Source organism: Limulus polyphemus, unplaced genomic scaffold (assembly GCF_000517525.1).
Source record: "Limulus polyphemus unplaced genomic scaffold, Limulus_polyphemus-2.1.2 Scaffold4, whole genome shotgun sequence".
In the NCBI taxonomy this organism is placed as follows: domain Eukaryota; kingdom Metazoa; phylum Arthropoda; class Merostomata; order Xiphosura; family Limulidae; genus Limulus; species Limulus polyphemus.
The window spans coordinates 1,458,154-1,484,618 of record NW_013665614.1 but is presented as its reverse complement, the minus strand read 5'-3'; the positions used below and the strand labels follow the sequence as shown (position 1 = coordinate 1,484,618).

At 31.5% G+C, this 26,465-nt stretch overlaps 1 protein-coding gene across 5 annotated transcripts in view; it reads left to right on the top strand.

Annotated features, from left to right (window-relative positions):
* Nucleotides 1-26,465, top strand: part of LOC106471907 (serine/threonine-protein kinase B-raf-like) — a 75,522-nt gene that overhangs the window by 33,088 nt on the left and 15,969 nt on the right. For 3 of the 5 annotated variants that reach the window (XM_022401154.1, XM_022401076.1, XM_013932567.2), the window contains exons 2-7: nt 6,068-6,169; nt 18,956-19,166; nt 19,991-20,076; nt 20,313-20,416; nt 21,505-21,610; nt 24,471-24,631. In XM_022401154.1, coding sequence (XP_022256862.1) covers nt 6,068-6,169; nt 18,956-19,166; nt 19,991-20,076; nt 20,313-20,416; nt 21,505-21,610; nt 24,471-24,631 — 770 coding nt within the window. Of the gene's footprint in view, nt 1-1,136; nt 1,329-6,067; nt 6,170-11,697; nt 11,780-18,955; nt 19,167-19,990; nt 20,077-20,312; nt 20,417-21,504; nt 21,611-24,470; nt 24,632-26,465 lie in introns of those variants that run through there. The other 2 variants (XM_022401198.1, XM_013932636.2) reach the window with 2 other exon arrangements.

Sequence of the window (26,465 nt, the reverse complement as noted above, 5' to 3'; positions counted from 1 at the left end):
TATTTAATAAAAATGTTAAGAATCTTAATAGGCAAATATAGTATTAAGAATTTAATACCCACGGACCGTAGTTTGGTGACCCATGCGTTAGACTAAGAGTGAGTACTACAGGAAGTACTCTGTAGAGGCTTATACTTACTTGAACCTGTTGCTGTCTTATAGGTCTTTCTGACTGCTGGTTTTACTCGAGTCAAGTAGTACTTTGCCCAGTTTTATTTTGTAGTACTACTGTGTCACTTTGTTTGGCACAAGATTCTTTTGGTTTTTGCGTAATTGGATTTTATGAAGCTATGTGTGTGTGTTTCTAAGTCTGAACAATATTCTCGTGCGGTACCTTATCGTTCCTGCTCTTGTCTTTGGTAGTGCATACGCAAATATATCTTCCCTTCTTCAATAGTTAGAAGCTAGTGATAACATAAAATTGTCAGCCCAAAAAGACAAAACAATGCTTTGAATAAAGATTTTTTTGTTCTTTTATGTGGGTTTGCTTCTTTTTCTGTGCTGTCCGTTTCGATTTATTCACAGCTTAATAATTCGTCAGTCAGTTGCTTATTGTGGACTACTCGATTGGGAATAAGCGTATCTGAATAAATCATTGTCACACACACAATCGTTTCCTTCAGAAGCGATATTCTATTTTAATACAACCGTAGAATCTCTGCCATAGTTATACATCTTGTTACTAAGAATGTAGCGTGAACTAATTTACAAAATTTTTGACCTGATACCTACATTAAAGGTAACGTTGACTGGTGTATTCACGGTGAAACGTCCATGCCATAAAAGTGTATTCAAAGTATTTATTTTATTGGTTGTGTGCGGGAAAACTATGCGTCATTGAAAACAAGCTGCAATAATTGCTAAATGTTTGCATGTTAAGATTGAATCATGCTGTTTTGTTTTGAAACAGATCGTTTTTATAGTTCTAATCTGTAGCCTTCTATTTTGAGAAAGCATCTTAAAAGTTTGCTCGAGTGGGGGAAACTTTCTCCCTCCCACACTAACTTACTTGAACGTTGAACGGTAGTTGTTACCTCATCGACACGAGCCTAGTGCGTCAGCTGCACCGGCCCCCGCTTCCCGGGTCCACCAATGAGATGCACCGACACGTGCACAGCTGCCTGGCCATTGTGTAAGCTCTCCAGCCTGTGCAACGGTCGCTCCAGACGGCCGTGCGATTTCAGGTGGATGAACAGTGTATATGTGAATTCTGTATATATGTGTGTGTGTGTGTGTGTGTGTGTTGTAGTGTTTGTGTTGTGATTTGAATGCAGGCTGCTAGAGCTGACAACATGGCTCTAATGGTGTGTTCCCCACCAGTGGAGGAGGTAAGTAGGCTGACCATATTTTACCACAAATGTGTTGATTAGTTGTAAAATGGTAGTCTCTCTTATTATTTACTTTTGTGTTTTTGGCTGATTTCTTCTATCTTATATGCCTTTTCCAGTGGTCAGTTTTAAACCAGTTATTAACTGAGTTGCTTCAATCAAGTGTGTTTTCTTGTTCATACTCATTTAAATCAAGATAATACAACAAATTCTGGAAGTGCCAGCCATGAAGCATTACTAAAGTATTAAACATCCTTTTTCAATACCCTTTTAAATCTGTAAAATAATGTACTGATCCTCACTGACAGCTCCAATATTTATTAGTTACAAGCTTTAATCAGCATTTCCTTCCAGACTATTTACGGAATAACTTAACACTAGTTTATCTTAGCTGTATCTGGTATGATGTATATGTCTGCCTTTATCTTCTGTTCTAGCATTTACAGTGCAATGTTTGAAAATTAGTATTTTGTTTTATTTTATTGCCAAATCTAAACCAACATGTTTATAGGGCGTTCACCAACCAGTTTTAACCAAAAATGGTTTATTTGGTAGCTAACTGACCATTTATTAATTAAACAGTCTGCATTATATTAATGAACTCTTTGCAAAAAATATCCTTTTCTAATTGGTCAAATCAAAATAACAATCTGTGTTTATTTATTAGATCCTGTTCTATTCTTTGAAATTTTTTAATGTAGCTTGAGAAAGTGTACAGAATGTCCCTAAAACTTAACCCCTATGGGAAAGTTAGACTCTGAGAGCAATATATTAAGCAAATCATGTGTCATTTTCTATGGGATTAAATTTTTGGGAAACCATGTAGTTGTTGTTCCATGATGGAGCATACTTGTAGATAAAAGTATCCATTATTAACCAACATTTCAATGAAAAAAAGAACTAATGAAAGTCCTATGTATGTAGGTCAACCCAGTTGTACACCTGACCTACTTAAGACTTGTATTATCTATGTTGATTTGCAACTAACGAACAGTTAGAGCTTGTGCAGGTAATCTTAAATGATACTCTTAGATTATCATGTTTAGACTGCACATTTTTTTAAGTATGAAATATAATTTGAGTTTGACATTTATTAATTTCTTACAATAATTGTTACACTGCTTATTGTGTACTGTTGACTATGTTTACTTAAATTATTTCAGCTTAGTGTTGATAAATTATATAACTTGTAAACTTATAATGTTGTACTGTTCACTTTATTTGTATGATGAATTACAATTTTAGCTTGATATCAATGAGATACACAATTTGGTAGTTTATCATTTTCGTAAGGTTTGCTTTAATTAGGAAATATGATTTTACCTTATATATAAGTTGCAACATGAAATAAAGAAAGAGGCAATGTATGCTTTTTGAATAAAATTCAACAAACATTCTGTATGTTTAGAAATAAGATATTCGATTTTGATTTCAAATGTAAATGGTAATATAATCCTCATGCTTATCCCTTATGAAAAACAGAATTAATTGATGATCATTGTAAGTAAGGGTTTATTTAGTTAAACCAATCAAATAAGCTGTTTTCTTTCTTGTAACAACCTCAGATATGATTAAAGATTCAGCTTGAAAACTGCAAAATTTAAAAACAAAGGCAGGAAATTAATGATCACCTGTTAATTCACTTTATTGTTTTATTTTGTACTTTAAACATTTATTTTTAAATCTTTGAGAGTCACTTTAAAATGTAATAAACTTTTTAAGCTGAACTAGAGCATCATTTAGTATAATGTGTGTTCATAGTGCTATTTGAATGGTATACTTTATTGTACAATGACTCAAGTCACAAATTTTTTCATGCAAGTCTTTCAACATTACCTAATACAAGTACATGCATACAGAATATGCTGTTCTAAATGTTTGACAATTATACTTTTCAAATTCATATAAGGTGCCATCTCTAATGTTTTAAAATTATCAGTGTGGATTGTGTACGTAGTAAGCATCATGTTAAATTTAGTTGGTGAAAGAGAGAGAAGTAGACAGGGTGATGTGTCTTGGGAATACACCAGATTATGATCTGCTAAAGCCACACCTGACAATTGACAAAACACTCATCATAATATAAAATATTTCAGAATTCAAAATGCTTTGTGAATTTAGGTAACTTTAAAAATGGTATTTAGTGACCTATCATCTCTAGGCTACGTTAGAGGTCCAAAGTTTGGTTGAAGTTTGAAATAGACATAAAACTGTGTAATTTCAATATGTTTTTTGATTGTCAACTAATAGGCCAATAAATAATTCAGCATGCCCATTCACATACACTTGTTCATAAAATATGCACAAATTTGGGTCAGAGCTTACAAAATTGAGTATACTTGAGTCCTATGGATGCACAAATATTAGACCCTCATATATTTTCAGAGTGGTTAGTTCAAAATGTAAAAGTAATGTTTGTAGTTGTACATGAAAAATAATAATAATTGTCAAACTGCATTTGGCTCCTGTTATTTATCATACTAATTGTTGCTTTTAAATTATCTGCAATATTTTTTTGCAGAAAAAGGAAGTTATTTTACTCATTCACATAATATTACTTTAAGTAACTGTTTCTGGCCAGAAGAGTTATCACTAGGAACTCTCTTGCACATTTACATCAAAAATATAAATAGAAAATGCATTTGTAACTCTTCAATAATTTCTTTACTCAAACATTTCATAAATTTTTAATTTTAGCAATATGGAATGCATATTTTCTGAATCCAAAAATGTTTAAACTTACATTCCTGTTGTACATATTGGCATCTGAAGTGTAAATAACTCAAGTCTAGATGTTTTATTTTTTTTCTAAAGTTTATATTTATTTCTCCCAACCAGTTTAATTATGTTTCTATGGCTTTTGTTTGTTCAGAATAAAGATTGATAGTAATGAAGTAACTCAAATACAATTTAATAATTTCCATATGTTTTTTAATGATTTTCTTCTCATATCTTATGTTTTTGTGTGATTCTATATCTACTGGAAAGCTACAGGAATATTGTTCTATGATTAACCATGGATATAGCGAGTATGTTAGGCTAGACCTGAGACATTTTGATAGTAATGTTGGAAAAAAACTGCCTGTGATGTTCTATTTCTCTAGTCAGGTTTTATAATTGAACAAATATTCTAATATCAAATAGTTTTATGTACTAGGCTTGAAAAAGCTACAAAGGCAAATCTTTTTTGAAATAAAAGTTCTCTTTTAATTGTCTGGAGGGTAAAGGTCATTTTTTCTAACATTATTATCAAGATATGTAAATTCCTTCGGTATGCACTACAAATTTAGAAAGAAAAAAAATGTCCAGCAATTTTTGTTTTAAAATAGCATACATAATTTGCTTTAAAATAAATTATAAACTATATATAAATCTGTGTTTTAAATATTTTCAATGTTTAATATAAAAAGTTCACAAATCTGTTTAGTAATTCAGTTTTACAATGAAATAAATGTATTGAAATTTTATAATGTAATCTACTTACAAATTTTCAGCAGAATTTCACAACTGTGGCTAATTAAATAAAGAAGGTTATTTGTGTTTCACAAGTTCTGAAACATAAAGTGTTATTTTGATTGATTGTTATACTCATTTATAATTGTGTTCTGTTGTTTAAGCTTGGAATTAAATTTTAAGTACTAACATTTATGTGTGTAAGAAATAATGGGGTCATTACAAGAGCTGAAAATAGACTAAAATTTGCTACAGATTTGCAGAGTGGCTGTGTAGCATTTTCTTTGATGATTTCAAGCCACAGAATTTTATCTGTGAAGACATATTTTTATTAAGTAGCCATGAATCAGATAACAATGAAATTTTTGAATTTAGTATTGTATGTGATAAGGTTTTAATCTTATCAATGTTATACTAATAACTCAATATTTGTCTAGATATGTGTAATTGTTGGCTTGAGAGTTTTCCAAAAGAGCTAGACTGTTTTGTATCTTGCTTATTTATATCTTTGTTATAGATTAAAAAAAACATTAGGTAATGCAGGTTGAAAATTTAAGTCTCAAAAATACCCTAGTACAGATTAATTTGTTTTTGTGTTTTAGATTTGTATTTAAAACTTTTAAAATAATTTTGAAAATAGCTTTACTGTCTGGAAAGTAAAAACAAGCTGTTTTAGATAAACTACATGTGAAATTAAAATGTAATACCTAAAGATTTCACAGAAATTTTGCTGCACAACTTGATTTTCCATGTTTACAAGCTTCTAGTACTTCATTGCTTTTATCTTTGTGATGAATTATGTGTTTACTGTAGCAAACGATGCTTAGAAACTACAAAATATTGGTATTGACATGCAAAATACATTTAACTGTCCTGTTAATTTTTGTCAAATTATATGTATAATTATCTATTCTTCCAAAGCTTCTTCTATATAAAACTTGTGTTTTCATTATCTATCAGTCAAAAGAAGTATGATTTTGAAGTTGTAGTTTTTATTATAAATTTAGCAACACTTATACTTAAAATTACTGTTTGTAGTATACATTTAGAGGTATTTTAAGTTATATATTTGCATATTTACATAAATTACATGAGTTTGAGTAGAATACAATGTGGAATTTGTAATGATTATAGCAAACAAATAATTTGACATCTTAGTATAGTAAGCAATGTGAAATATTTAAGTGTAATAATTTTTGTGTTTGTTAGTTAATACACAGCCCAAAAGTTAGAATTAAATTAAGTACAGTATTTATGAAAATTACTAATGTCCTCTTATTTTCCAGCTCAAGAACATTCGAAGTATGATCAGACTGACGCGGGGAAATCTTGAAGCTTTAAATGCAAAGTTTGCTCAATATCAGCACCCACCTTCAATGTACATAACCGTAAGTATTATTAAAAGGCTATTCAGTACTATAAGTATTATCATTACAGTTTGTGTATGTGTGAAGATTTGATCATTTCGATATATTCAACACAGTAATATAGTCAGTCAATTTTTATTTCACACTTTTTAAAAAAATTCTCTGCTTCAAAACGTTTTTGTGCTTTGATAAATTAAAAAAAGGGATTTGAGTTTATATACAAAATTCAAAGTAATATTAGAAATTATAATAACATTTCTGGATAGCCGTAAAAGACCTTAAAATGACTAAAGCATGCACAGGCATCGTATGTATTTTACAGCTTGCACTCTCACACAGTTTATCAGGTTTCATTGGATGTGTATATGGGATTTATAGGCTTGTATGATTTTTTAAGCATTTGGAATAACTATGTCTTACTATTCCAATAGTTAAATGTTGAATTTTTTAAAAACAAATTTTAATTGGATAGAAGACTCAGTGCATGTAGGTTTTACACATCATATGAAGAAACCTTGTACAAGGTACAGTTTTACACTGTAGTACAATAAAAATGTGGTGGGCCAGAATTACATAAGTTATGTTACTGGATGGAGTAATTACTTCTACCTTAAGTCATTTAATATTGTAGCAAGGGTTAGAAGAGAGAAAAGTTGCATTTTTACAATACTCTTGTTAAGGAAACATTAACTTAAAATGGGCATTACAGATGGATGGATTGACACAATAACTTTTGATACAAACACCTTTAAAGAAGTTGATAGTGATAAAATAAACCTGAAATACAAATATACCTGAATTGGTAGATAATGGATAGTTTCTTCAAGTATAGATGTGCTAGACGGCTAACTTTCTTTAACTATAACTCTGAGATTTATAGTGACCTAGTGTTTTCAAATACATTTTAAAATTTGTAATAGAAATAATAACCTCAAACATGAACTTCATTAGATCTAGAATGGAAAGATTGGTTAGAAATACAAACACCTCAAAGTGTATGATGAACACACTATTTTCAAATGCAAATATCTGGATATATATAGTTAAAATAATAACTTCAAATACCTCTAAATCTATAGTAGAAATAGTAATATTTTAAGTACAAGTGTTACTAAATGTGCAATGGAAACAGCGACTTCAAAAATCAAAATTTTTTTGATTGATAGATAATGGAAACACAAGTTTTATATAGAAGAAGCTTTAGATGGTTTTTAGGTTAGGTCTTCTTTTGTTTTTCCTTGTAGTGTAGTCTCTTAGTACTCCCAGTATTACACATATCTTCAGATGACTGTATTGTGTTTTTCCCTTGTGAATATAGTATTCATTTTTCTCCAGTGATTTTGACTTGTTGCCTGGTTGTCCATTGACTTCTGTGTTTTACCAATGTTTGTATTCTTATTGGTTCACACCTTTCGTAATTGCTCTTGGCTGCTCTACATTATTGTCTTTAAATATGTATTTTGTCAGCATGTTTTTCTGATCCACTTTTTGGGAGCTCGTTACCTTCTGATAACAATGTGTTCCTATGTGCTGTTTTCTTACATTCATAGAGGACTATGTCTTTTTGTGTATTTGAAGAAGGATATTTCTGACTTAATGCTTTTAAGGTACCAGTTTGGCTTTATTCAATGTTCCAAGAGATTCTACTTGATTGTGTTTCATTAGAGGACTTTATTATAATGTATTAGTCTTCAGTTTATGTGTGTATGTCTAACATCCATCTTGTGTGGTTAAGATCTTTTACATCTGTAATAAATTAAACTGAGTGTTGCATTCCACAGATTTGCAAAGTTTGGAGTACCTGATTCCAGTGTGTGTTTACTTGCATCTTTTTCATGAGATGCCAGTAGACATTAGGTAAGTCTCTTCTCCCTTGCTTTTCTGCATTCTTCACTTAGTACTCCTTTCAGCCTTGTTTCTTTGTTAACACAGTAGGTTTGTTCTGGGAATATTCGGAGACATGTTCCTGTGTAACTTCTAATGGCTTTGTCTCCAACAATGCACCTGTCAGCAATGAATTCAAACATTAGCTTTCATATGTTTGATATCTGTACCAAGTTTCAGAGTCACCAAAACCTTCAGAGCACAGACTCCTAATCTTCCTGACACACTGCTAGTTACCAGAAATGCAAGACATACACCATTCTTCAGATTAAATAAAACAAACTTTAAATTAACTCAAGATTTGAAAATTGGTACAATACAATCCACACACACACACACTAATAATTAAATAAAACGGTACTTTTATACAGATTTTGGATTACTGTATGAAGTACAGGTGATGGAGCTGTGTAAGTCAGGACCCTAGTGTTTAAAATAGTATCTCTGCTGGAGAGCAGTAGTAGTTCCAACAAAGATGTCATTCTTTGATAAAGTTGTTGTAATTATATTACTCATTTAACTTTTTATATCTTTAAAATAATCTAAAATATATTTAGTCCAATCTTTGTTTTATCTATGTAAAATAAAATAGAGAATATAGTGAGATAAAGCTTGAGAAACATTCTTTTATTCAAGAAATAATTATGTATTAACGATAGTGACATTTTGTGTAAATTTGTAATGATCATCCTAACTTCCAGTATATAAAAAATTTTTTTTGACGAGTCTTGTCATTTATCAGAAGCAATGTTTTGTCTATTGACCAAATTCTATGTTCTGTATATCTAGCCTCTGGGCACATTTTAACAACAAGGATTAGCTCTTTGTTTATCGTAACTACATTTTTTCACTCAAAACCAATATTGCCTGTTGTACTGACCATCCTCCCATTTTCATTGTTGGTAACGTTCATGTGAAGGCTACATTTTGTTAAAATGGTTTCTTGTGAAACTGAGATAGAGATTTGGGAATTGTACATTCACACCTAAATTTGAAGATTAACTGAAACAAAACTCTGTGACATTATTGTTTGTATTAATGCTGGTGCACCTAACCTTATCAGTAAGTTATTCACTGTCAGTAAAAAAAAAAGAATGATTTAGTTTGCCAATTATTCTTAGAAATGACTTTATCAGTAGAGTAATTTATAATCATTTGGCTGGCAACTTAAGCACATACAGACATCATAATCTTTGTGAAGCTGATTTCAGCCCTTGTAAAACAGTCCTCTTGTACAAGAATAACTATAAAATACATTTGATTTCACATGTTAAAAAAAAATGTATACTGTGTACACATTTTAAAAATCATAAAAACAGTTAACAGCTACAAAAACATAAGTTACTGTGACAGGCACACAAATATTTTAAGGAAATTAAAATTGGCCATAATTTTCTTTTTAAAATACATGCACAAAGAACATAAACTATTCTTAAAACTGTGTACATAATTTATAAACATACAAGATGTCTGAACACAATTATAAGATGCTAAAATTGAGATATAGAAGGAAATTCTTACAATTATTGTCATGGCATCCTAAATCTTTGCACATACAGTCACATTTGTAAATATATTGATGATATCCTTATACAGAATTATCAATGTTTTTTAAACACAGCTGAGCCAATTTATCCACCAAGAAGCTCACTCTAGAAAAAAGTTCTTTCATTAAAAACAAAGAACAACATCATTAATCTAACATTCACAGATCAAGTTTTTAATAAAATGGACACTCTCAGCTTTGATATAAACATTCTATTTCTAAGTAAGTTACATCACAGGGTTTACTATTCACAGCTTATTAGATACAAGACTTTGAGGATAGAGCTTTGGAAATTCAACAATATTCTTGATTATAGGCTTAAAGGTTTTACAGAGTATCACAGTCTGTTAAAAAGTATTAGGTTTATACTGTTAGTCCTTTAGATAATGTTGAAGGTAATAGTTAAGTGCTTATTGTATTGACCAGCATTTGTTTTAGCCCATGTTAATTTAACTTCTTATTATGTATTGTTACTTCTAGCTGTTTAACAGTTCCATATACATTATGACATTAGTTTAGTTACAATAGTTTTTGATATTTACTTTCTCTTCGATATTAATGGCCATTGTATCTCTCTTTTCTGTCTTATTATTATTCAATGTTGTTGAGGTTTATGGTGTTTATTTTTTTGGGTTTACAGAAGGTTTAACATTTATTATTTCCCGTAGCCAACTCTGTTGTTTGTTTAGTGTCAGAGGATAGTTATAGTGAGAGTGGTAGTGTTAGACACATCTCATAGTGTGTTTACCATGTTGTTTTCTTTGTATTATGTTTAACATTGATACGTTTTCGTGGATGAATAAGGTATTCTTTTAATTTCTTACTTATTGTTTTGTATCTTCATAAGCATTAGCTATTGATTGTACTGTAGATAAATTACTGCTACTAATTTGACACAGTTTAAGCAGTAACAAGTTGTTGTCGGTTTGTCACACTCACAGATACCACTCTCCTTTAATGTTACTCTGTGGAATGACTCAGTTTTTATTGGTCAAAAACTTGTTAGGGAGAATTGAAGAAAAGTCAGGCATCTTTTTCTGATGTTACATATTTCAAAGAAAATGAATTCTACAACAGTAGCTCAATCCAATAGTTAGTGTTCCCTATGTAAGGTATAGTATATTATTTCTTTATTGTTAGTTTCATTAAAAGTATTGGTTATTTTGTTTATTACATCAAATGTTATTACACTTTAATTTTATTTTTTGTTATAGAGATTGTTTTGCAATGTTAACTTAATATACTTATTTAGAACTAAACTAAATCTCCTAAGCTAGCCAAACCTCGTAAGATATCATTGACATTACAGCCAAAAATATCGTTGACAATATGGTAATCAAACTGATGAAACAATTCGTTCCAATCTTTTTAAGTAGAAACTTAAGAAAAGTATATTCAATTAGCTATACTGATTGCCAAGTTGATACATAGTTTGCTCTGATCAGCAGTTAATCATCACGCAACACTAACCACAAGCCTAGGAAATTTGAAAAAGCAGTTATTAGAAACAGACAATTAGATCTGTGCTTTTAATCGTTAAACAGGTTGCAGGTTGCAAAAACACCTTGGATGTTTGGTATACTTTGAGTAAAAGAATTATGATTTTTTTTTCTATGTGAATCTCATTGTTCACATGTTAATACCTGAACATGATCAATGGTCAGTCATTCTGTGATGTTTTGAATATGTGGTGGTTTGTGCATGTGCTCTTCTAGTTGCACACTGGCTTCCTTAATGTAGAAGTCATCATAATCCAAACAATTCACGAAATATACACAGTGGTTATCAACTTTCCTAGAATGTGTTTTAGAAATTAGTGAACCTAAATTCTTATGATGGTTAATACAAATAATGTATTTTTTTCACCTTTGACCAACCACGTTGTATTGCTTTTATCAGTTAGGAACATAGAGTCCAGTCAACAACAGAAAGTAAAGTTACTACATGTATCCTTTATATTAGGGTTAAATTTGTCAGAAAACAAATATCCTTAAAAATTGAATCTACAATTTAGTCGGGATAATCATTAACTTCAAAAAACCAGTTTCTTAGCTAATGATATTCATCTGCAATGTGTACATTCTATAAGGTTTCCAAAACCCTATATTTTTCTTGAAAGGAATGAGAAGGAACCCCAGGAGAGAAAGTGGCTAGTATGACAAAGGTTTCTGTAAATCTTGCAAACAGATACATAAAAAAAGGTAGCATTTTGGTGATTACTGTTTTAGTCATAAAGGTATACAAGGATGAATCTTATGAATAAATTCCAAATAATTTTTAAATTGTAGAATCTAAAATACCACTAAAAATTTATCAACAAATGAAAAATGACCATCTGCTCATACTAAACATTAAACAGTGTGTGTGAGTGATAGTTGTACTAATAGCAAAACGTTTACATCATTTTGTGCTGCACACTTGATAGAGGTTGGCTAAATGATGAAAATCTGGAATGTAATAATAATAATGAAAATGGTTCAAGGCTGTCTAACGTGTACATAACAAAGACAACATAATTTTTTTATGAAGTTTGATCAAAACTCTATAGTGCTCAAGTTAATTGGTAGAAAATGAATATGATTTCACAACAAACTGTTAAGTTTTTTATCTTGTGTAGTAATAGTTTGAACTGATTGACCATTGATAACTGGGACCAGCTTCAGAGATAATCATTAGACTTAGCATAAACAAAATTCCCAGTAAAACAACAATGAAATGCTCAGCAGCCAAAGAGAAAAGATAATATAAAGAAAATATTTGAATCACTGAGAGAAAAAGATATTCTTGGATTTTAGCCCGAAAACTCCAGGAAGCTTTATTTCATCATACTGCTGATGGAAACTATAACGTTAAAAGATCCTTAGAAATTAAGCCAGATGTTTTGTTAATAACATGATAATAAACTGGCTTTTGTATAAAACGCAATTTCCCGCCTTAAAACTACTGCTTATACTCAAAGCCTTAAACATTTAACTTGATAAATTGTAACTCAAGAAAAATAAGAACGTTGTTTTCTCTGTATCAAATATTTTATTCTTAAAAAATCAATTTTGTATTATACAAAATCAGTTACACCTTAGCGTGTTTTCTTAGTAAATGAGAGAGACTTTAACGATAAAATAAAACTTAATTTCGTAATATATATATCTAATGAAGATAAACGAAGTTTTTCATTACTCGTGATAATACACTTTTTAATAGAGGCAACAAAGAAATCTTTAAACGAACCTGTGAGTACATCGTGAACGGTCGGGAGTTTTTTGCATAAAAGATGTAAACTTTGAATTGTAAAAATAGAAATTATATATATATACATATAATGAAGATAAACGAAGTCTTTCATTACTCGTGATAATACACTTTTTAAGAGATGCAACAAAGAAATCTTTAAATGAACCTGTGAGTACATTGTGAACGATCGGGTTTCTTTTTTCTTTCTTTTTGCATAAAAGATGTAAACTTTGAATTGTAAGAATAGAAATTATATACATATATATAATGAAGATAAACGGAGTCTTTCATTACTCGTGATACTACACATTTTAAGAGAGGCAACAAAGATATCTTTAAATGAACCTGTGAGTGAATTGTGAACGGTCGGGGTTTTTAGAGCATAAAAGGTGCAAACTTTGAATTGTAAAAATAGAAATTTATTATGTTCGCGATTTTCAGTCAAGATAGATGAAAAACCCTGCATGGTTATTATGATTACGTTTTTTGTTGTTCATAGAGAGAGAACCGGCGACATCGGTATATGCCGATAGGGCGATTGTTATTACATCTCACCCCACGTGCCAGCTGTTTACTGAAAAGTTATGCGTGGTACGTCTGTTTTGATTAATATTATTTATTGCAAGCAATGCGTTTGCTTAAAGAAGTCAGAGTGGGTCACATAAAATTCTTTGTGTAGAGTTTCAAGGACAAATCGTATTACCATCTGTTAGACGGCCGCTGCCTACCTTTTGTTTGGCTGTAGAAGAACGACATACCATGTTAAGGATCTGCGCACGGGGCTCTCGTGCGTTTAAATGACGTTGTTTGCAGGTAGCGGCATTTGAAGCAGGTGATTTGACTGGATTCGGTGTTCATTCTTTGTTAACAATTTCGGACGAAATCTTGTTTTTTGCTCCGTTTATTTTGAGGGATAGTGGCTATTAATAGACTTGGGTTTCATAAATTTTGTCTATTGGCTGTAAATGATAATGAACTCGGGTCAAAAATAGCCTGTTGTGGCTGTGGGTAGGACTGCCAGTTTCGACTGCTATAACACGACAGCTGCTAGATACCTCATTATCTTCTTAGTTACATATCTTTAACAGCTAGAGAAGCCACTACACAACAGCAATAAAGGCGGGAGATTAAAAAACAAAGTTGCTTGCTTATACGACTGCGCCCATTATAATAACTGATATTGTTGTTGAGTTGCCCCTTCAGTAAAGACTAAAAACGCATTGTTAAAATATCAATGAGCGTCTGATCGTAGGTATATCAAGGATTGCAAAGCATCTTACAGTGTTGAAATATAAAAGAAGCAGTATTTTTTGCTGAAGTGCAAAATCTCAAATTTTGCATTACAAAGGAAAAAATTTCTAACTGTGAATGAATGACAAAAAAAATTGAAATTTTATCTAAGATTTACAAAAGTAATGATAAAGTATTACTGACATATTTTTTCCAAGGCTTTTCTACTGTTTCTTTATTAAAGATATCACAATTTCTTTTTAAAACCAACTGGATAGTAAAACAAAAACTCCAACATAGTAACTGTTCAGTATTTCTTCAGAAGGTCTACTGACAATACATAGTTGTTGAATGTAGAAAAAAGGCAGTTCTGTGATTTTCACAAAGAACTTCATTTCATAGATGTACAGACCTTACCCCTGGTGTTTTCTGTCATTGTCATTGATTTGCATTTTTTTAACTGAAATAGATTTAAAAAGTCTTATATTTTGTAAATTTTAATGTTTTACTACAATAGGTGCAGTCTTTCACATTTGGATATATATATATATATGCACACTTTCAGTGCCATTTTACAGGTCCTTTTCACAGTATTTTATATTAAGTCATGAAAAATTAAGTGTTGTAATATGACCTTGTAAATGTCTCTTGAATATTGATATACAAATAAATAGTATAATTTCAAAATTTAATTATCTGGAACAGTTGTAATTTGAACCATTCAAAAAGTTAATCAAAATTGGTCTATTTGTTGTAATTTTTTGTTACAAAGGACGAAAACGAGAACTTTAGTTCTACCTAGGTGATATACTGTGTGCAACTTTTGGTATTTTATTTAGTAAATTATGGTTACATTTATCCATATACATAATGTGAATATACTACTGAAATATTTTAAAAAAATATTGAACATTTTGCAGATTGTGGTTATAAGAAATTACAATATTTAAAGAAATGCCTCAAATGTAATTTCCAGTAGTATGATAAGGTATGTTTGTGTCATTGTTTTTATTCAGCATGTTTTCTCATGTTTATAGTACATCATTCTTTTGAGTAGAATAACACTTTTTATTAATTTTTTTAGTAAGATTTTGTACATTTTTACCTAATGTTTTGTGTAGGTTTTCAATGTGGTAAATTACCTCCTCTCACATAAATAGCTATTCTCATTCAGTGCTGCCCTCTATATGCCAAAAAAATAAATTTGCATGCCACAAGCTTTGAAACTCCCACCCATCTGGAACTGACTAATTCCAATAGGTCTCACATGCAAGTTACCATGCTAAAAACCTCCACCAATAAGAGCAAGACACATTCTCTTGACACGTGACTCCCTCTATTCAATTCTACCAAACTGTCACTTCTCGTTTGGCAGTACTCATGTTATAACGTTTAGTTTCTGCTCACTTCAAGTGTTTTATTTTAATTTTCTCTCCGTATCTTTGAGTTAATTTCTCTCAATAAATTTACTCTTTGTTATACAATAGCGATATTTGTAACTGGAGTTATTCTGAAGTGGAATTAATTTATATTTCTACCCAGTTTCAGAACTTATTACTTCATTACTAAAACTTTTTATTTGTTTCTGCCAACACATTTGTATATGATTCTACATTTTGCATTATGAATTCTATGTTACAACTTTGGAGGTTATATGTTTTATTAGCACATTTACACAGGCTCCAAGTCGCTATACTCTGTGGGAACATTTTTAGCTTTACTTTGGGAAATTGATCATCCACTGAACTGACCTTAGTTGGGTCTTGCCTCGAGTTTGGGGGGGGGGGCACACATTTGAAATATAGTCTGCCAACTTTGGACTGATAAGACATTCTACTCTTATGGTTTTTGAATAACTTTATTGTTAATATTGTTATCTGTAGTTATTTGGGTTCCATAACATAAGTTTCATCAGATTGGTTAATACACGTAGTCCAGTTCAGATTAGCAGTTAGTCTTAGTTGTATCTTTCCTCCTATACCATTTGCTTAGACGTACCTTGGGCTTTGTTATTTTAGGATTACCTGTAATTCATCATACTGGTATATCAATCATTAGTTTAACTATATTGTTTTTTTTTCCATACATCTATTACACATGTTATTGTTATCACACACTTCCATAATTTTATACAATATCGTCTATTTCATTTTTGTTATTATTTATCTTTTATCCTTCTTGCTGTTCACTTAATTTATGTGGAACTCTTGAGACGGGGTCCACACAAACTTCTCCCAATATTGTACATACTCATTGTTTGGTTAAGTTTTTATTCTAGTGCTTAGTGATATCCTTTGTTCTGTACTGTTCGATTAGGCTTTTCAAGTGTTTGTTATTTTCGGTTTAATTATAGTTCTACTTCTGGGTTAATTGATAATTAGGTTAAATATCATCTTGTTTAATTAGGCTTAATAAGTGGCCATTATGTTTTATTTACCCATAGTTCTGTTTACAGGTTAATTGATACATAGGTTAAATATCTTCACTTTTCCACTATGTCAACTATTTCATTTTAGTCTTTCTTTATATTCTATACTTTTTACCATTAGTTTTGTTTAATTTATACTTCTTACCATTAATCTCATTTATGAGGGCCCCCTGGGGTCCACCCTATCTGCTCCCAGTATTGCTTGCCTTTCTTCTATAATGGCTGAACCCATTTTCCGACAACCTAGATTTCGTCAGTTTTCCTCCCTTACCCATTGTGTTTCGACTGACCTTTTATTCCTTGTCTCCTTCTTCCCATCATCACATACTGGTGTCTTCACTCCAAACATGCACCCTCCCTTTTCCCTGCATGTCTACCCTGATGTCCATTAGAGGTACTTTGTTTGTTGACACGGGATACTTCTCATGCATTCTCTGCTTTGGGCAGCTGTTTCTTCCTAGTCAGGGTACCATCATCCACCTTTTGCCATCCTTTGCTCTTTCATGAGACTGTGACTGGGTAAGCTACATTTAGTATATATATTATTTTTCAGGGGCATGTCCCTCTCTTTATGGATCCCACTCTGTGGCAAGTGGTGCCTGTCCAGGTATACTTAACCTATTAAAAGCCATGCAACACACACTGTGTTCCACAAGGTTTATCCTCAGGATATGTTTGCTTCATTAGTTTGCCCATCCCAGACCATACCCACCCATGGATGACATGGTCATTCCTCCAGACTCTCCACCTTACTTTCTCTGTCCTCCTTCTTCTAGTGGAGTTTGAGAGTCCTTACCACTTACCAGTTTCAAACTGTTGGGGTAGTGGACCATGGAGGCATCCTCCTGAATGTGTTAATTAAATACCAATAATATATATATAAATGATTATTAAACCATTCAGTTGAGAGTAGGGCGGTGGTGTTCTGCTGGTGTAGATGATGAGATATCCTTCACTATGTAACATGGGAGTGAGCTGTCAAAATTGCAGTTCGCCCATTCCATTGGGATCCCTCATCCTACCCCCTCATGGATGTTTTGAATTTGAACCAATCAACATAAGTCCTCACACATGTATCACAGATGTTTCTATTACCCTCACTCATTTATACTCTTTTTTTTTTAATTTACTCCGTCTGTTTTGTTGGTCACAATGGAGGTACTTGCAGATAACTACAGTTCTTCCCCTTCTGCTATCCCTCTATGCTTATTATTCTGAGGATGTTACTGTGCTTGAGGCAGTTCCAGTTATTATATCTTTGAATGAGATGGTTTACATTACACAGACATCTTTTCAATCTCGGGTTCCCGGATCAATCATTCAATTTCTCACGTTATTATTTGTCTGGACGGGGGGTACGAAATTCCATCTAGTCTCATGAATTAAGGTGAAGATGATATGATTCTGTTTCCTACCCCCACTTGGATTTTGGCTCCCGGTGGTCTCATTTTTGGATTGTAGTTAACTTACCGATGGTATGATTTCCATCCTACCCTCATGTGGATATTGGTTCCCAGTGGCATAGGTTTTGGATGTAGTTAACTTGCTATGTATGGTCCATCACGCCCTCACCACTCTACTCCTAGGGGCACATCTTTTAATCTTACCCGTCTTATGTTTTCAGGGATTGAGTTTAATAATAACATATGGTTCGGATCACTATCCTGCCATAGTTCTCTCCCATTTGGATGTGTTCCTCCATCTTTCCACCCATATGTACGACATCTGTCCACAATAGGCAAAGATTATACCTGTTTCAGAAGTGGTGCAGTCTCCCGTATATGATCTTTGACTTTGGGGGAGTTTCCTCGGAACGCTTTATAAAAATGCTTCTTTTTTTCCCTCGCACTGGTCCCTCCACCTACTCAATGGGATTCTAGCTATTTATGTGAGAGGAGGTAATGTACCATATCAGAAGTTATAATTTTTCTATACTGAAAATGTATTTCTGATTGGTACTTACGTCCTCTCACACTTCCTCCCCACTTAAAACTGGTGCTTATGTTTTCTGCCAACACTCAAAGTAATGGTTTAATAGCATTGAATAGAGGGAGTAACATGCATCAAGAGAGTGTGTCATTCTCTTATTGGTGGAGGGTTGTTGCATGATAATTTGCATGTGAGACACATTGGAATTAGTCAATTCCAGATAGGTATGAGTTTCGAGGCTTGTGGCATGCACAAAAATTTGTTTTGCATATAGAGGGCAGCACTGAAAGAGAATAGCTATTTATGTGAGAGGAGGTAAGTACCTATCGGAAATACATTTTCAGTATAGGAAATTTATAACTTAGTCATTTAAAGTAAAATATTGTAAGCATTTTACTCTGTCTTTTTCAGTAGAATATCGTACACGTGTCCTCATCCTTTAGGGAAGAGTATTGTTATACATTACACTTTATTCTTTTAACTATGATTATATGAATACTATATTTAGTATGATCTTATTTATGTTTTCATTTTTAAGGTAATTTGTGTATTATTTCAGGAGTTTGAAGATCTAAATTCCAAACTGAATGAGTTTCAGCTTCAAGAACAAAGACTTGTAGATCAGCTTAGCAATGGAAGTAATGGAAGAGACTCCCCTGAACACTCAGATTATGACTATGATGATAGTCGGATTTATTCTGAGATTCTTTCTTCACGGGCAATTCTGACTCCAAACAATAGTCAAGGAAGTTTATCGAGTGGTAGTACAGGTCAGATTAAACCTAATTTAATATTCATCTGGTATTAGGGTAGGTTATATTAAATTATAAAAAGCCCTTCTCAGTTCCTTTACATGTATTTTAAGTTTGATTAGATATTAGAATACATAATTAATGTTGTCTGCCTCAAGCGATGGCTTCAGAGCTATGCACCAAGAATATTTAGTAGGGGTGCATATCACATCATTGTAGTCGATACAATACGTATCTAGATACAGAAGTTTTACCAATGGTTTGTTACAAAGTTTGGCAGTCTTGCCTGTAATTTATTATCTATATTATAATGTTTACTGAAAGCTTGCCAAATTTCATTAAGTTATATAAATCGTATCATATCAGATGATGTATCACAGCTTCACTATACAGTACTTTGTGCAATACTTGTGAACTGTTCAAGAACAACATTGTTAAAGAAGACCATATGTAGTGATATCACTTAAGATTAGAAGTTAACTATTAAACATCTGAAATCCTCTGGAATTAAATGGGCATCAGTGGTGTATTTTAAATGAAAGCCACACTAATATACTGGTTACTGTGAAACATTATAAGTGTGTTGAAACCTGTTTTTAAGTTATACTAGCAGCAGTTTGTATTAAAGTGTGTGGTTTTTGTAGTAAGTAGTTTAATTGGCTCTAAAATAAGGTTGGATGTGTGTTTCTACTTAACAAATGACTTTGATCTAGTACCCAAATTTATGCTAGAGGCTATAAAATTTATATTATAGTAATTTTTTGAAAAGTATATGCATTGGAAACTTGTTTAACAAAGGTTGAAATAGCTAATATTAAGTCAGTATGCATAATTTGTTTTAGGTACTATGTCAGATGGAGCCAGATTAACACCAAAATCTCCATTAAAAGTTGTCAGAGCCTTCCTTCCTAATCAACAAAGATCAACGGTGAGTAAGATATCTGTTATTTCTATAAACCAACTTAAAACTTTTTACAAAAATCAGAACTGATTCATTGGTACAAATTATAAATGTAGTAGATTCTTTTTCAGACACACAAAGCTTTGAGAGAAAAACAGGGTATAAATGAATATAAACCTTTAGCTGTATATTTACATTTGTTTTTATTCCATTTGAAATAATTTTTAATGGTACTGCCAAGTTATTCATTTGTGATTTTTCAGGTTCAAGTTCGACCAGGCCAGACAGTTCAGGAAGCTTTGTCTAAAGCTATGAAGAGAAGACATTTGACACCCCATATGTGTGTAGTATACAAATGTAATCCAAGGTGAGTTACATGAGATTTAGACAATAGTTATTAAAATTAATATTTTCAATTTCAAAATTGTGTGTGGGTTGCAAATGTTTTTACCATTTGCCAAGCGTTTGAAAACAAAAGTCATTTTATTCCTAATTAAAGGCCCTTAATGTCTCTATTTTCTTTCTAATCTTCTGCTTCCATTTCAGTAATGTTAGCCACAATAAAAATACTGATTATTTATTCTGAAAAACACAAGTGTTGGCATCAATCAGGATTGGTGGCCTATAACATTACTTGCTATTTTGTTTGAATGGTTTTGAACCCTAATTGCTTTTCTGATAACTTATGTTCCCTGTCTGGCAGACTTGAACAATAAATCATTATTTGAATTGCTTTTGGTGGTTTGTTTGAAATGCACTTTCTGTGATGCTAGATACATTTTATAATCCTCACTGAAAATCTACTTGTTAAAGACCTTTATACCCCAGATAATTATAATCTTTTTATCAAAATATGTAAATCCCTCCAGTATTTTGAAAATCTACTTATTGATGTTTCACATATGATTGACTGAACTTTTTTGTTTTTAAGTGGTAGTTTTATATGCAGATTTTAGAATGAGAACACTTCACTTATTTTTTTAGGCAAATCTTTGTTATAAAAATATAAAATCAATAACTCTGAATAAAATTGGGATAAAAATGTTTTTGAAAATTTAAAAAGGGATGATTGCATCATAGTAATTTATTCATAACATTTTAAGTTATTGCAGTTAGCTTTAGTGATTCACAAAATGATATGGAAAAGCTACAATATTCTTGTAACTTGGCTTAGCTGAAATGTTTATTGTTAGTTTGTATTGAGAAACCATACAGGTATTGAAATAGTAAATTTGTTTTATATATTATGCTACTTAGCAATTTAACTTAAAAGTCTATTAAAGAATAATTTGGTACCTTCTGTTGTACAACATTAATTTGTAAGCTATTGTTTCTGTGTTCCATGTGATTTCTATTTTAAGATGCTATTAGAAGATCATGTCAGTGAGTAATAGGTTTTGTTGGATGTTTCATTCGGTACTTCCCTACTAACTGAATTTACTTGCTTTTATCTAGAGTTCGGCTAGATTGGGATACAGATATAGCAATGTTAGAAGGAGAAGAAATTACTGTTGAAATAAGAGAACGATTTCCTATCACAACTAGTATATCTCATAATTTTGTAAGTATTTGTTTTTCAAAACTTTATTAACTTATTAGGATTCAGGAAATAAAATTAGTATGTTACCATGGTTTTGCAAGTTTGAAGGAGAAAGTTTTTAATTATATGAATTATGAGCTTACTGTATATAATTTTAACTAGGATGTAATGAATACTGCTCAGATATCTGATGATTAGTCATAATTTATGAAATACAAATGATTAATCATTAAGCCTATGCTTGCTCTATATTCATATCACTCTTCCTAGTTTCCCAGAAAATAATATGTATTTACTTACTTGCAGGCTTAACACACTTATTAAGATCAAACTGGACACCAGATGCTTCAGTGCAAGACACGTCATATGGCAAATCAATAACAACTCTATGAAGCATTAGAGATGACATGGCTAGTGGAAACAATTTCATAAGAATATATATGATGCATAACAAACTTTACAACAGTTCAATTTTTTAAAATCTCTCTTACTTTCACATTTTTGTCATCATTAGCAGTTTTGGTTATGTTTTCTATGTGGTGAACATTGCCTTTATAAAATTGCAACAGAACTTCAGTTGCTTTATGTCTGTATGTCTGTGTTTTAACTATTTACTACAAAACCCTAGATTTTCTATCTCTGTGTCTAAAATATCAGCTGACTTTCAGCTCTTTAAGTTGTTTTTTTTTATCTTCTGATAAAGGTAGAAGATTGCTGTCAAAATGCTAATCTCTTTGTAAGAGAATGTGTTCTTGAAAGCCTCTTTAATAGCATGTTTTAATAGATAAAACACAAATTTAAAACAATTGTATAAGTATAAACGACTAGCAGTCTCAATTATTAGTTCTACTGTGTATCATATATATGTAGCTAAATTGTCCATGAATTCCTCCAGTAATCCTATCCCAGTTAAGGCTTTGCCAACAGCTAAGTACAACCCTCCTGTAATAGATAACATGTATCCTTTAGTCTGTAATCAATAATATTGTATACAGGAACTGATGACTGCAATTCAAAACTACAGTGTTGTACAGTCATTTACAATTTAATGCTTAAGTATTTGAAAGATAACATAAATGCATCTTTTGTGATTAGCCCACTGAAAACATTTTAGTACTTAATACTATATTTTAAAAATCAAAATATAATAAATTTGTGTGCTTCAGAAAATTGCTTTTACAGTCTGATTATTGGCTACTTCACAAAAAAAAAAACAGTAATTGTGGCATCAACTTCATCAATTAACAGTAAAAAACTAACAAGTTCCTTTTTTGTCTTTTTATGGGAGTGAGCTCCAAAAGCTCATTGGTCAGCTTTACAGAGATTATTTGGAAACTTATCTGCGATACTAGACACTACCCATATTGATTCTATGTTTCTTTTCCAAACAAGTAAACATTTTGTATTTTTCCAAAGGTAGTTCTTCTTTTGTAAAAGTATGTTAATTTATCAAAAAATACCTGTTAGTAGTCTGCAAGTTCTTTACAACACCAAAAACACTTTCAAAATTGCTTCAGTAGAATTTGGTCTGCTTTCTAGCTTTTTTTACCTGAATATGTGATTCTGGTTGTGAATGTTTTACAACACAATCCTTCTCTAAAATAGTACCTCCTGTCACCTTTTGTCAAAGTCATTAATTTTTCTCAAGCCCTGGAGCTACTCTTTCTATATTAGTGCTGTTGTAAACTAACCATATTTTTTCACATCCAATTCTGTTATCCATTTATGTACCAAAATTATATTAAGACAATTAAAACCATTTGCCATCTTTCTCTTTTTTTTTTCTAGGCTCTTATTTTGCTTTGTATTCAATGTCTTAGTTTTTTTTTTACCTCTAAGAAAGTATTAGCAACGTGATGTCTGCTGCTAGTTTATTAAATTTATGCTTGTTACATGTGAACTATTTTGTGTCTTGCTGTGAATGAAATGCAAATCATTTGGTTTCAAGCATATAGACTGTCCTTGTGAAGTCAGTTATTAGAATTTTAATGCTCTTATGGCTGTGAACATCTGTTTCAATCTCGGAGCAAGTACAGTATAATTGTAGCAAGTCAAAATTGACAGATGGTTGTCGTCTGATGGAATTGTCGATTCTTTGCCTTGTCCAGCTGGTCTGGTAGTAGAACCATAAGTTTTAAAGTGGTTCTACAACTGTTAATGAAATTTACACTTGTCCAATGGCTTTCTGTCAGTGAAATGACCATTAACTTTCTTTTAGGCTTAACTGTTGTTTATAAAGATATTGGTATACTTTAAACTGTGATTTACCTTAGAAGGAAAAGTAACACCACTATAATGAACATGTATAACTTGTATAAGAAGTGTTAGATTGTTGAGATTTCTAAATACAAACACTCAGCACTTCTTATGTGATTGGTGTATTTTCAGGCTCATTCCAATAAAATATTTTAATGAAGTTTTAATAGAGAATAGATAATTTTTGTAAACCTTTTAAGACCATTATGAAAGATGTTTTTGTTCCTCCATGAAAATATGTTAATATGTGCATTGTTTCATACAACTGATCCTGTATTTTATTGTGTTATCCTGACACTACAGTTCATCAAATAATTTCCTGGAAATTTGAAGTTTATTAAAAAAAAAAAATTAAATATGAGAACCCTGAGTTCCTGACGTACATATCAATAAACTGAGGAGTAATAAACATTATTTTATAACATTGGTCATTCTTTGTCATAGCTATAATGCTACAAATCCTGAGTAGACTTTATTTTTTTCTGTGTACTTTTAATAATAACACTTATATTAATATATAGTAGCAAACATTGTTTTGTATACATATTTCATCTATATTTCTATTACCTCATTTTTTTGTTTTGTATTAATATTATTACTTATATCAATAGTTGCCTTGTTTTAGGTTAGGAAAACCTTCTTCACCTTGGCTTTCTGTGAATGTTGTCGAGGTATTCTGTTTCATGGGTTTCGCTGTCAGACTTGTGGATATCGATTTCATCAGCGATGTGCTGGTGATGTACCAACACTATGTCAACCTCTTCGAGTGGACAATATTTATAAGCAGTAATATTTCTTTCTTGTCATAGAATATTGAGTTTAAATATCTCTTCTAATCAGTTAAGTTTTGTGTTAGAGCATTTTTTTTTTATTCAATTATTATCACTAGACTAGATTAGATAGATAAAATTATCTTGTTTAATGTCACATGAACATGTCATTGAACAAGGAATGATGGTAACACTGGTGTTGTATAATTGAAAATGTAAAAAATCATGCCTTGAGATACGATTTAGTATTGTTGTTCAGCTTACTGTTTTAATTCAATAGAAAAATAAGTTCTGAAAATTCCACAGATATCAAACTCAATAAGAAATTGTGTTATACAGTATACATAAGCATTAGAAAATGTAAGATTTAGAATATTAAGATTAATGTGGTTGTATATCACAACCTATTTTGTACAAATTCAAAAGTTTTATTGTTTCAGATTTCTTGTTTTGTAATGATGCCCGTTTATGGTAAAAACATATCATATGAACTGTAGATTGCAAATTTTTAATGATTTTGTGAAAGGGCTAAAACATTGTCTAGCTCTTTTGGTTAGACAAACATTCTCTCATCCAATATCTCTTTGAAGCTTTTGTTAATATTCATATTTTTATACCCACAATTAAGACTAGTAGCTATGAATGCCTGCTACTAGCATAGCTATGTATTGGACATGAATATTAATGGCATGCAATGGTTTTATTGTCTTGAATTTTTTTACAAGTTCTACAGTAATTCCTGTTTGTTGAATCCAAAAATGATATCCATTTTTCTCCATCATATAGAGATTTTTCACATAACGTTGTAACGCAATACGTACAACAAAGACCACAACGCATAGTTTTGAGGCTAAAAGATATAGATTTCACAAAAAAAATCAGGATGAATGAGGATATATTCGTTTGACATCAGTGTTCTTCCCTTTTCTTCAGTTTGTTAGTATTTTTGTTCACAAACATAATAATAGAAAATATTCATTGTGGTAAACAAAATAATAATTTGATCTTAATAAGTTTTTTTATTCTTCCCGATTTGTAAAAAATCCTTACGTGATAAAAAAGAAGTGAATATTATTTTTGAAATCTGTGTAGCTGAATTATGGAAAATCTGTTATTAAAACCAAAACAACTTTTATGAAGTTTAAATTTGCAGACCTGTTTAATCAGTATCTAGAATGTTTACTTTTAAACAGCGCCGTCGAGAGCAGGGGTGGGCTTTGGGGCTGGAGTCACCCCGGGCCCCCAGCAGGATCCAGGAGCTGAGGCCCTGGTGGGAGACCAAGAGGGAAGCTGTAGACTTTTAGTAATTTTAGCAATATTTTAAGTCTTAATAGCACTAAGTTACGGCTTACAGTGCCGATTTCCTTTGTGAAATTTTCCATGAACAGAGACCTTTAACAATCAACAATATCATTTTGAGAAAAGAAAAAAACATAAACATCTGTTCATTTATTTGGATAATTTATTGAAAGTTTAAACACATTGTCAAGAATTACTTTAATGAGTTCAGTAATGAAGAATTGTGATAACTAAACAAAACATGCTTTACGTGCCTTTTTTAAAGCAAATGTTTTTATTATTTCACTGAAGTCAATTCTCCACACAAGTTCAATCTCAATACTAAGGACGGCTAGGTCATTCAGTCTCTCCTGTGTCATCATGCTCCTCAAGAAGCTCTTGATGAGTTTTAGTTTGCTGAAAGATCTCTCAGCAGATGCTACTGTAACTGGCAATGTGCAGAATATTCGCAGTGCAATATATACATGCCGAACTGCACATTACATGAGGTTTATCAGGAAAGAGGTCGCCGTGTTCTAAATTTAGAATATTTGGCAGTTGGCAGAAGTTAT